The sequence below is a fragment of the Miscanthus floridulus genome, chromosome 6, assembly GCF_019320115.1.
Source record: "Miscanthus floridulus cultivar M001 chromosome 6, ASM1932011v1, whole genome shotgun sequence".
NCBI classification, from domain to species: Eukaryota; Viridiplantae; Streptophyta; class Magnoliopsida; order Poales; family Poaceae; genus Miscanthus; species Miscanthus floridulus.
Genome location: NC_089585.1, coordinates 28,102,414 through 28,115,797, shown reverse-complemented (window position 1 = coordinate 28,115,797; position 13,384 = coordinate 28,102,414). Strand labels below are relative to the sequence as shown.

The following is a 13,384-nucleotide window of genomic DNA, read 5'->3' as shown; positions in this document are numbered from 1 at the left end:
GGTTCTGGATGAGACGCCCCGTACACGACCTGGATGCTCGGGGTTACCTACAACATGATATTTAATGTCAGTGTCGATTTCTATTTTACTCGAACAAAATGGAAAATATAATTTTGTTACCTAGAGCATGGGAAAGGCTGTCCCTCTCCCTCTGTGACTTGAAGGCACCTGTCTTTTCCAGGTTTGTTGCTTCCAAAACCTTCTCGGCAACTGGCTTGATCTCATCGGGACAGGAGATCTCATCGCTCTCAGTGTTTGCCTTCCGAGCGCGAAGCTAATTCGCACTTCGTTCTGGCACTATATCTGTCAATGCCAACTTGCCCTCTCTCCTCTTTGCTTCGTCTTCTGCCCTCCATTTAGGAATCTTGGTCTTGTAACCGCCAGTGCCGAGGTGGTGGTGGTACTTGTTCTTCTTCGCAAGTCTTGAGGCGGCTTGGCTCTTAGCCTTGGAGTCGTCGGAGTTTTTTATGACACTAAAATGTGCCCACTGTTCTGCTGTGATAGGGTACCGCTTCGTTGGGTCCCGCCCCTTCTGCAGCCACTTTTTATTCATATCGTGCCTATAGCCCCAGAATGATATTGCTAACTGCTTCATGACATGACCCTTGACCAAACCTTCTGTTCCCTCCAGGAAAATAAACTTAGTGCACAATCGAGTCCAACAATTCTTCCTCTTTCCTTCAGGCACCATACTCCAATCACTCCAGGTGATATCAAATTCTTCCTTTACTAACCATCCAATGGCGGCCCTAAATTTGGGTAGCGCCTCTAGAGGTGCTAAGGGCTCTCCGCTCGGGCTAATCTCTGTAATCCTATAAACTTCTTCTGGAAATCTATTCCTTCCTCTATCTCCTCGTGCCCGATCACTCTTTTTCTTTGTACTTCTTTGCTCGGAGGATGTCCCGGTCGTTTGAGGTGCCATGTCCTTATGAACATCTTGTGACTCTACCTCCATTTCGGCAACAACTTGAGAGAACACCTCCTGTCAATTCAATTGTTAGGTACATACATACACATGCATTATTCTCTCGTATAGACAATCTACGAGCATATATACCTCATCATCATTTGGCTCATCTTCAGGCTTGTAATTAGGGTCACGTTCCAACTCAAGATGGGCCTTCTTAGCTCTAGGAGATTCACATGGTGATACGCTCGGGCTCCTATAAGGTTCGGATCCAGAGGAGTCAGATCCCCGTGTACCTATCTGGGCATCGGCCTGCTCAGCATTTGATGGAGTACTCATCTGCATGAAATATAAGTATAACCACGGAATATAAGTATAAACATGGAATACAAGTATTAACATGGATTACATAGCCTAATCAATTAGCGAACCTATTATTAACAAACCTAATTAACTAACACTAATTTGCAAACCCTAAATAATGAATATTAAATAGGAAACCCTATTTAACAAACTAATTATTATTTCACAAACCCTAATTATGCATGAAATATAAGTATTAACATGGAAAAAACATAGCTAAATTATGGAAAAAAAACCCTAACAAAAAACATAGTAAGCCCTAACAAAAAAAATTAGCTAATTACTAACAAAATTACCTAACAAACACTAATAAAACATTACTAATTAATTAAAAAAAAGGCAAGGCGGCCTGCCAGGCCCAGCAGGCAACGCCGCCGACGCTCGGAGGGGCGCGCGCGTGGCGGCGCACATGGCAGCCGCCGCCGCACCGATCGGAGCCGCCTCGGAGCGGAGCTCGGCGGTGGCGGGTGTGCACGGCCTACCTCTCGGCGTTCCGGCGAGGTCGTGGCGGCGGCGCGTAGGCGGATTCCTGGCGCGGCGCGGCAGCTGCTGGCGGCGGCGGCTCGCTGCGGCGGAGCGGAGCTCCCTCGGCGGCGGCGTGGAGGCGTGCCGGCGGAGTGGAGGTCCCTCGGCGGCGTGGCGGCGACAGCTCACGACGGTGGCGGTCCGGCGAGCGGTGGAGGAGCGGCGGCGGATTTCGGCAGCCTGGCGGCATCCAATTTCTGAACTCGCGCCTCCGGGACTTAGAAATTTTCGCGGGCCACGCGCGGGAACTTATATTGGAGCACATTAGTATAGGCGGGCCATATTGACCACCGCCTGTAAAAATCTTTTCACAGGCAGGCGTCATTGACCGCCGCCTGTACTAATATATTAGTACAGGCGGCTATTAATGAGGGCCGCCTGTACTAATACATTAGTACAGGCGGCCCTCATCAATAGCCGTACAGGCGGCGGTCAATGACGCCCGCCTGTGAAAAGATTTTTAATTAAAGGTTTGTTAATTAGGGTTAGTTAATATTTCATGTACCTAGGGTTAGTAAATAATATAGAATCCAAAGGTATACAAGAAGGGGAAAGAGGTTTTAATTAAGATTTGTTTAATTAAGTTAGAAAATAATATCATAGTCCAAAGGTATACAACAAGGGGAAATGTAAACATCTTGCTTAATAAGAAAGAGTAGCATTAGGTACAAATGATAAGTGATACATTAGTTACATGATAAACAATCTAGCGTGCTACAGTCCTTCCTTGTCCATCATGGCGCACCCAGGGCAAAGAGGTTTGCGGGATACTTTTCTCCACATTTTTTATCTTTTCTTCAAACTTTGTAAAAAGAGACATCTCGCTGAACTGGTTAACATCCTCTAAATCCATTACACCATCAACTCCTACAATTTGTTGCTTTCTAGGGATTGCTACGTGCTTTGGCTTTTGGGTACTTTTCTTTTCATTCGTAGATAGAATTTGTTCCACATAGAACACCTATGCAGCACGGTTAGCAAGGATCCACGGATCATCTTTGTAACCTACTTTACTTAGATCAAGAACTCTTTGGCCATAGTTATCCACAGTGACATGTTTATCTTGAACCCATCGACATCGGAACACTGGAATCTGCAGGCGTGGACCATATTCAACCTCCCATATGTCATCAATGAATCCAAAGTATGTAGTTTCTTCACCAGTTGTTTCATCTACAGCCTCACATCGAACGCCACTATTCTGTGCCATGCGCTTGGTGTCCCTAAAACTGGTGGAAAATGTGAAGCCACTAATGTCATAGCTCTGCCATGATATGACCTGGCTTGATGGTCCAGATGCTAAAATCTTGATGGTTTCTGATTCATCTGTCATGTCCAAATTCTTTAGCCATGCAGTGAACCGACGCTTGTGTTCCTTGTGTACCCAATCATTTGTGCATCTTGGATTCTCCTCATGAAGCTCTTTCATGTGCTGCTTGGTGAATGGGTCCATTATTATGAGTTGTTATAGTATGCTGTAATGTACCTCTAGGACTATGTTGTAATCTGGCGGGATGAATGATTTCCGTCCCATCCTCCCTCGTCCACCAAGCCTTCCCTCATGTCGCAACGGAGGCAAACCAATTGATACCTGGTCTTTTAGGAGATTATTACATAATGGTCCTCTAGACTCAATGGCCTCTTCTGTAGTGTATGCCTCTATCATGGAACCCTCCGGATGAGCATGATTTGACATATAGCCATTCAATATTGACATGAAACGCTCATACGTCCACATTTCATGGAAATACATGGGGCCCAATGCCTCAATTTGAGGCACCAAATGAACAATAAGGTGTACCATGATATCAAAGAACGATGGGGGAAAGCACATCTCCAACTGGCTCAATGTCTCTGCAACAAATTTCTGTAGGGACTCTAACTCATCACCGATAATTACCTTCTTAGATATCTTATTGAAGAAGTAGCACAACCGTTCGCCCGCAGGCGCACCCCATGCCTGTCGTGCCCCCGACCGCCACCCCCAGCACGCCACGTGCCACGTCCACCACCATCGGCTCACCGCGCCCCATTCCCTGACACCAGTGCCATGCCCCCATCACTCCCGTATGCCCCTGACTCTCCGAACATCATGAAACATGTGCAACATGAAGTACTTGAATGCAAGATACGTCTGAAACAGATAAAACATTTAGAACGTACACTTGCAACATATGCATGAAAAACATATGCAACATCCATATAGAACACTTGCAACTTGCAACATGAAAACACTTGCTGCAATGGAAGACTAGAACAGATGAAATATTTGGAACATACTGTTGCAACATATATGTGAAACATATGCAACATCCAGATCAAAACGCTTGCAACATACGTCTAGAACAGATGAAACATTTTGAACAAACTCTTACAATATGTCTCTGAAACACTTGCAGTATGTGCAACATCCATATGAAACAACTACAACATACCTTTGAAACATATCAAACACTTGAAACATATATTTCCAACATAGGGGAGGGGAAGCATCTATGCCGGTCAATTCTGGCCGTCATAGTGGGAGCCGGCGGTGAGTGGCGCCGCGCGAGCACCACTAGCATCTAGCACCAGCGGCGCGCACAAGCACCACCGTCACCAGCTGAAAAGCCCTAGTTTGATTTTGGATAATTGATGAAACCCAAGTGAACTAACCCTTTGCTCTAAGTGACATGAGATAGGTTGATTTCCACCAAGTGTTGGAGCTAGATGGCACTCGTGGTGATGGAGGTGGCCAAAAGATGGAGATCAAGTGCTCCAACTTGAAAAAAGAAGAAAGAGAAAAATAAAAATAGGATTAAGGCAAATGTATAACTTATAGGGCTATTTTGTTTTGCCGGTTAGGACACTATAGAGAGTGTGACCGGGTTTAGGATAGATAGCCGTACTACGAAAATAAGAAAATTATGGTAAAAGGTGGTTATCAAGTGCCACCAGGTAAAGTGACGCATGCATATGCATTAGGGCCTAGTGAATGACTAACTCAACCCGTGAAAATGCTTTGATAAAATACTAACACACGTGCATAAATGTTGGGACACTTTAGTGTTGACACATGGAAGCAAGGGTGGAAGAATAGAGAAGAAAGGAAGTGCCATAGGGGCGTCGGACCTAGGGCAGCCGGATTGGTATAACATTTTCTATCACTCGCTCTTTACATCACTAGTTCATATCTTGTGTATAGCTTGTTGGTAGCCTCTCTAGTTTTAGCTAGTTGTTATTTGTTGGATATCTCTTGCTAGCTTGATCACTAGATAGTAAATTAGCGACACCGCTCTTGATTGCATAGAGATCATAGAAAATTAGCATATTGGTTGGTGGCTTGTTTTTTGAGTAGAGCTAGAGCAAAAATCATTTATGCCATTTAGTTGTCTAATATTTTGCTCTAGTATTTGTAGAAATTTTTATTAGGCTATTCATCTGTCCTTTAGCCATTTAGAATCTTTTACCAGCGCCACCAGCACTGGGTTTGGGTCGACCGAGTGGGCGGCCCTGAAAGTGCATTTGCCCCCTATGTGGGTTTTGGTGTATTGATGACATCCAAATTAGTGACTAATGTGATCTTAATGAGATATGTCACAGCTATTAGTCCAATGAAAGATTCAAAGAGTTGATAAAGATGAAATGGTATCCCTCAATTCTTGACGTTGTAAAGGCGGACGAACTCAAAACACTCTCCAAAGGTTTTATTTTTGTTTTTGAGTTTAGGATCCGCCGCACTATAAAGAGGGATGCAAACTTAGTTGGTCTAAGGAAGATAGAGTGCTCAAGCATAAAAATAAAATCAAAAGAGAGACACTCTAGCACTCCACGAGCACGTAGAATATTTTTCAGTGACTGTTGGTGTCGCCGTCGGAAGTAACGGCGTAAGTCGGAACTCTCGACCGTCGAAAGTCATGACTCATGCTGGAAGTCCTGACGCCTAGTCACTTAGCCCGTGCAGTGACTGTGGTCGTCGGAAGTCCCGATGTGAGTTAGAACTCCCGATAGTCGGAAGACCCGACCCAAGTCAGAAGTCCCAACACCTAGGTTTACTGGCCGACTGTCTACGCCTGTCGAAAGTCCCGACACATGTCGGGAGTCCCGACACATGGGGTTTAGCTAGCCGGATGACTACGCACGTCGGAAGTCCCGACGTACGTCGGGAGTCCCGACCTTCAAAAGTCCCGATGTTTGTCAGGAGTTCCGACATTGACTTGCTCATGTGGACTTCTGACCCTATGTGAATAGTGTTTTCTATTAAGGTCGGAAGTCCTGAGATCTGCGTCGGGACTTCCGACGTAGATCTGAATAGTTAGATTTCTACTAAGAGTATAAATAGCCCTCTCTTCACTTCTAACCATTATGGACTCATTCACAGCTCACCCAACTTCGTCCTAACAGGTCCCAAGCAACAAAGGCACCCATCTGCTCTCCCCTTTGCTCCAATCTTCGATTCCCCTAGGGTTTTGAGTGAAAGGAGAGTGGATTAAGTGAGAGAATCACTTCGGAAAGCTTGAGCACTTGATTTCTTCGTCAAGCCTGTTGGTTTTGCGTCTATTACTCTTGGGGCTTTGCCCCTAGCCAGCTAGGCGTTGCCCAAGAGCTTCCATCTTGTGGAAGAGCCTTGGGAAGTTTGTATTACCCTTGATTTCTTAGTGGAAAGCTTAAGTGACCTTTGTGGTCGCTTTGAGAGAGGCAAGGAGGTGAAAGAGACTCCGACCTTTGTGGTCACCTCAACAACGAGGATGTAGGAGCTCCTTTGTGGGGTTGCCGAACCTCGGGATAAATCCTTATGTCCCGTGTGCTTGTTGTTGTGATTGCTAGAGATAACTTGTATTTGTTTGTCTCTCTCTCTCTTGAACTTCATTTTAGGGTTTGAACTCAATCTACGGTTTGGAGGCATTATGGCGTCAAGGGAGTGACCCAACATCTTCACCAAACCACGAGGAAGTGGGGTTGTAAGATTATTTATCCACAAAGTTAAATTTAGCACTACTTTTGTAGTTCACGTAGGCATTGGGACTTCTGATGTTTGTGCTAGAACTTCTGATGACGTCGGGAGTTCTGACCCAAACACCAGGACGTCTGACATTGACTGACAAATTTGAACTTAGCATTTGTAGTTAATTTTAGATACGTCTATTCACCCCCCCCTCTAGGCATTGTTAGATCCTTTCAATTAGTATCAGAGCAAGATCTTCTTTTAGTGCTTCACCGCATAAGAAGAAACAATGTCAGAGTCCGACAAGATGCAAGCCATTGCCACCGAGATGGCCAAGAAAATAGCTGAAGAGTTGATGGCTGCTCAAGTCAAGTTCTTCCAAGATGAAATGAAGAAGATGCAAGATGAGATGAGCAAGATGAAGGAAGAATTGAGCAAGAAGGTTGATGATGCAATAAGTGGCAAGAATGATACAACAAGTGACATGAATAAAGCAAACAAAGATGCCGCTAGTGATATTGGAGCCGATGAGCATGCTCATGGAAAGGGAATATATTCAAACATGAGCTTTGACTATGGACAACTCATTAAAGGTTCACCTCTATATACTCCTTCCGTCAATATTGGCAAGCCACCTCACTTTGATGGAACAAGATACACCGATTCGTCTTACAAGATGAAGATGCATCTTATTGCCGCAAGACGTTGGGAAGTTGTGGATGATGGTGTGATGATTCCTACCAATGAAGATAGAGAGATAACTCCAGAAGAAGTGCACAATCTCCATCAAAATGCACAAGCCATAGCATTGCTTGTATCAAGCCTAGCTCCGGATGAGTTTAGAAAAGTGAATGGAATGGAGAGTGCAAAACAAATTTGGGATACTTTGAAAGTGTCATTTGAAGGAGATAGAAGTGTGAGAAAAGGCAACATTGAGTTACTTCATGGTGAATTGGAAAGATTTGTGTTCTTGCAAAATAAAACAACACAATCTATGTTTGATAGGCTTATGACATTGGTCAACCGCATAAGAGCTCTTGGAAGCACCAAATGAGATGACAACAAGGTTGCTAGAAAGATGTTGAGAACCTATAGAGCCAAGAACAACATGCTAGTGTCTGTGATCATGAAAAGGCCCAGTTATGATGAGATGACACCCTAAGAAGTTCTTTCAAAACTCAAGCATCATGAGTGTCTAGATGAAGATGCAATCAATGCTCATAATCAAAATCCTAATGCAATGGGATACAACAAGAGTGCAGCCCTTAAAGCAACTCAACAACATGAAGGTCAAGGTTTAACTCAAGAGAAGAAGAAGAAAGTGAAGGATGATTTCTCAAGTGGAGAAGAAGATTCCGATGCGGAGGTTGCATTTGTGATTAGAAATCTTAGAAAGTTTATGAAGAAGAAGAGCAACCGCAAGACCTATGGTGATGGAAAGAGAAGGTACAAAAAGAGGTTTTGCTATGGATGTGGTCAAACCAGTCACTTCATAGCCGATTGTCCTAATGAGAAGAAGAAGCACAAGCACGACAAGGATGAAGCCAAAAAGAACAAAGGCAAGAAGAGCGGTGAAGCTCATCTTGGGGAAGAATGGGAGTCAAATGATAGTGACTCAAGTGATGATGAGAAGAAGAAGAAGAAGAGAGCCATCACTCTTCTTCACCGACCATGATCTTCTCCAACTCAACTTCACCACTAAAACTCTTCCCCAACCAATCTTCACCACCGAAGCTCTTCTCCAACCTCATCGACAACTACTACTACACTCCAACTTGCCTTGTGGCAAAAGGGAAGAAGGTACATGTTACACCCGATCCCTCTAGTGATGAGTATGATAGTTGTGATGAAAACATAGAAGAAATTGAGGCAACCATGATAAAGAAATTTGAGAAAAAGGCCTTCACTAAAATAAAAATACTAATGAAGAAATTAGAGAAGAGGGATAGATGCTTAGAGATGCAAGGAGATATAATCACTCAAGAGAAAGAGAAAAACCTTGCACTTGAAGCATCTATCACCGAGAAAAAGATGAAGGTTGAGAAGTTAACCATAGAATTATCTTTAGCCAATGACTCAATTAGGAAATTGACTAAGGAACATTCCTCAGTTAATGATCAAGTAGCTAGCCTCAAGAATGAGAAGAGTATAGCTCAAGAAAGCCTCACAAGATTGAAAGAAAAATACCAAAATCTTGAGCTAAACTATAGTACTCTTTGGGCTAGCACTTTAACTTCTCCTAAGGCAACCGAAGACTCTAATGTCTCCACTAGTAATGGTTGTGAAAGATGCTATAAAATTGATGTGAGTGCATATACAACTAATCTTGTTGAGTTAGAGAAGAAAGAAAAGGAGATTCATAGGTTGAAGATGATCTTGAAGAATGGGTGCAAGTGTCAAGAGCAATCCAACAAGATTATATACAAGTCATCAAGGCACCCATCAATCAAGGAAGGCATTGGATACAATAGGTATGATAAAAAGGCAAATGGAAGGAACATGATTAATGGTGTGCCTTGTGTGAAGTTCAACAAGGGTGTTGCTCTTGATGAGCTTATATGCAGGGCCAACAACAAGGTCTACATTTCAAAGATCAAACCTACAAGTGACAAGACAATCAAGATGAAGCAATCCGAGGCCCCCAAGCCACAAGCACCACTTCCACGGTGCTATGGTAGTGACTATATGTGTTGTTGGGGCAAGGATGACAAGATTGTGGTTAAGTATGTTGGTGCCCAAAAGAGGAAGGAAATTATGAGGAGTGTTTGGGTGCCCAAGTTTTATGTGACTAACCCCTTAGGACCCAAATCTTTTTAGGTACCTAAAACAAAAGCTTGATTTGTCTTTGTAGGAATATTCCTCCGGTAGAACAAGTTGGGTGTTAGATAGTGGATGCACCAATCATATGACCGGAGAGAAGGACATGTTCACATCATTCCAACCAAGTCATGATCAAAGTGGGAATATTGTGTTTGGTGACAATGGAAAAAGAGAAGTTCTCGGATTGGGTAAAATTGCTATATCAAATAATAATTCCATTTCAAATGTTTTACTTGTGAATTCGTTGAGATACAATTTGTTGTCCGTCTCACAAATTTGTGAGATGGGTTACAATTGTCTCTTTACGGATAAGGGTATAGCAGTCTGTAGAAGGGAGGATTCCTCTATTGCATTTATGGGTCATTTAAAAGAGAAACTCCATCTCGTTGATTTCACATCAAATACAGTAAATCTTGAGACTTGTTTAATGGCAAAATCTAGCATGAGTTGGTTATGGCATTGCCGACTTGCCCATGTTAGGATGAGGAACTTGGCCAAACTTCAAAAAGGCAAACACATTCTTGGACTAACAAATGTTTCTTTTGAGAAAGATAGGATTTGTAGCGCATACCAAGCGGGAAAACAAGTTGGAGCTAAACATCCCATCAAGAATGTTGTGACAACCGAAAGGCCATTGGAGTTGCTTCACATGGACATATTTGGACTTGTTGCTTATATAAGCATTGGTGGTAACAAATATGGTTTCGTTATTGTTGATGATTATTCTCATTTCACTTGGGTATTCTTTTTGCATGAAAAGAGTGAAGTCCAAGGTATCTTCAAGAAGTTTGCAAGAAGAGCCCAAAATGAGTTTGATGTCAAAATTAAGAGAGTTAAAAGTGACAATGGGACGGAGTTCAAGAACACCAACATTGAAGAGTTTCTTGATGAAGAAGGAATAAAGCATGAGTTTTCAGTTCCATACACTCCACAACAAAATGGTGTTGTGGAGAGGAAGAACCGAACGCTCATAGAAGCCGCAAGAGCAATGTTGGATGAGTACAAGACTCCAACCAACTATTGGGCGGAAGCGGTCAACACGGCATGCCATGCCATCAACCGCTTATATCTTCACAAGAAAAGAGAAAAGACCGCCTATGAACTTCTAACTAGTAAAAAGCCTAAGGTGCACTACTTTAGAGTTTTTGGATCCAAGTGTTTTATACTTAACAAGAAATCCAAAAGCTCTAAGTTTGCACCAAAGGTTGATGAAGGTTTCATGCTTGGTTATGGTACTAACGAACATGGATATTGTATTTTCAATAAAACCACCGATTTGATTGAAATCGCGGTAGACGTGACTTTTGATGAAACCGACGGCTCTCAAAAAGAGCTAGTCAATGTTGAGATTGTAGGTAATGAAGAAGCTCCACACAAAGCAATCAAGAAGCTTGCCATTGGTGAAGTAAAGCCCATCAAAGACAAAGATGAAGACCATGTCGTGCATGATGATCTTGATCCAACCATTCATCATGTTTCATCCAATGAACATGGTTAAGCTTCCGCAACAAGAAATAATCAAGATGGGAGATCAAATGAAGCACAAGGTCATTCTTATGAAGATGGTGTCAACAATGAGCAAGTTCAACCTCAACTCAACAATGAAGAAAGAAGTGAAGTCAACCCTCCACAAGCTCATGGTTGTGATCCTCCAATCGATCATGACCATGATGATGATGATGATGGCCCCATCCAAAGATCAACTCAAGTGCCACATCCTAGAGTGCATCAATCCATTCAATGGGATCATCCCGTTGATAACATATTGGGGAGCATTCGACGAGGGGTAACTACATGTTCTCGTTTAGCAAGTTTTTGTGAACATTGCTCGTTTGTTTCTCCTTTGAAACCTCATAGGGTGGAAGAGGCACTAGATGATCCGGATTGGATGATAGCCATGCAAGAGGAGTTGAACAACTTCACTCGGAATGAAGTCTGGTCCTTGGTGGAAAGGCCCAAGCAAAATGTGATTGGAACCAAGTGGGTCTTTCGCAACAAGCAAGATGAGCATGGCGTGGTAACAAGGAACAAGGCAAGGTTGGTGACTCAAGGATTCACTCAAATTGAAGGCTTGCATTTTGGGGAGACCTATGCACTAGTGGCTAGGTTAGAATCAATTCGTATTCTACTTGCCTATGCCGCTCATCATGATTTCAAGCTATATCAAATGGACATGAAGAGTGCATTTCTCAATGGCCCCCTATCTGAGTTGGTGTATGTAGAGCAACCACCGGGCTTTGAAGACCCCAAGTATCCAAACCACGTCTACAAACTCAACAAGACGCTCTATGGGCTCAAACAAGCCCCTAGAGCTTGGTATGATTGCTTGAAGGATTTCCTACTCAAACAAGGTTTTGAGATAGGAAAGGCCGATGCTACTTTGTTTACTCGCAAAGTCAATAATGATATATTTGTTTGCCAAATATATGTCGATGACATAATATTTGGTAGTACTAATGTGGCTTTTTGTGAGGAATTTAGTAAGATTATGACAAATAGGTTCGAGATGTTCATGATGGGAGAGTTGAAGTTCTTCCTTAGATTTCAAATCAAGCAACTCAAGGATGGCACGTTCATAAGTCAAACCAAGTACACCAACGACATGTTGAAGAAGTTTAACTTGGACAAGACCAAGCCCATTAAGACACCCATGCCAACCAATGGACATCTTGACCTTGATCAAGGAGGAAAGGACGTCGATCAAAAGGTATATTGCTCCATGATTGGATCCCTTCTTTACCTCTGTGCATCTAGGCCCGATATTATGCTTAGCGTGTGCATGTGTGCAAGATTTCAAGCTAATCCGAAAGAATGTCATTTGATGGCCGTTCAGAGAATTTTTTGGTATTTAGTGCACATTCCTAATCTTGGCTTGTGGTATCCTAAGGTCTCCACTTTTGAGTTACTTGGCTATTCCGATTCAGATTATGCCGGTTGCAAAGTAACCCAGAAGAGTACTATCGGGACTTGCCAATTTATTGGTCGATCCTTGGTGTCTTGGAGCTCTAAGAAACAAAACTCTGTTGCTTTGTCCACCGCCGAAGCCGAGTATGTGGCGACCGGTGCATGCTGTGCCCAACTACATTGGATGAAGCAAACCCTCAAGGACTTTGGATGTGAGTTAACCAAGATTCCACTTTTGTGTGACAACAAGAGTGCCATTAAGTTGGCAAACAACCCTGTAAACCACTCTCAAAAAAAGCACATAGACATCCAGCATCACTTTTTGAGAGACCATGAAGCCAAAGGAGATATCGCCATTCACCATGTGAGCACCGAAAAGCAACTAGCCGATATCTTCACAAAGCCCCTAGATGAGTCAAGATTTTGTGCTTTGAGGAGTGAACCAAATATCATTGATTCTCGTAACGTGGTTTGATGTGTTGCACACACTTTGTTTGATCTAGCTAGGAGAAAAGAATTGAGAAAATATTGTGTCACTTTCAAAATATATTTTTATAATTTTCATGGGTGACTATTGCTTTGTATTGGTTGAATGAAATCTAGTCACTTGTGAAACTATTAGTGTCCATCATATTTTTGCCCCACGTGGTGTAGTGATTTCAAGTTTGAGGGTTTTTTAGTTTCCCTGCGTTGAAAGTCATGACGTAGGTCGGAACTCCCGACGACTGGAAGTCACGGCTCGCGCTGGGACTCCCGACGTACTCCAGGAGTCCCGACGTAGATCTGGGTTTTGACCACACCGTGTCGTTTGACCACGCCATTTATACCTGGCCTGGCCCCTCCCCTTTTACTGTGGTTATTTCCTCCCCATAGTCCCATCGCCCTCGCCTCTTCTCGTGTCGCCGTGTCGCGCCCTGTCCGCGGCTCCGGCCTGCTCTAGG

General features: G+C 43.2%; 1 protein-coding gene across 1 annotated transcript; it reads right to left on the bottom strand.

Moving 5' to 3' along the window:
• Positions 1-1,748: 1,748 nt before the first annotated feature.
• On the bottom strand, positions 1,749-2,120 carry LOC136460403 (uncharacterized). The gene has a single exon (XM_066460113.1). It carries the CDS (start codon positions 2,118-2,120, stop codon positions 1,749-1,751), a length of 372 nt encoding a protein of 123 aa, XP_066316210.1.
• Between the last annotated feature and the right edge of the window lie 11,264 nt (positions 2,121-13,384).

Bases quoted from the DNA above. Each gene is read 5' to 3' on its own strand.
- LOC136460403 (XM_066460113.1), bottom strand. From the start codon at position 2,120: ATGACGCCTGCCTGTGAAAAGATTTTTACAGGCGGTGGTCAATATGGC.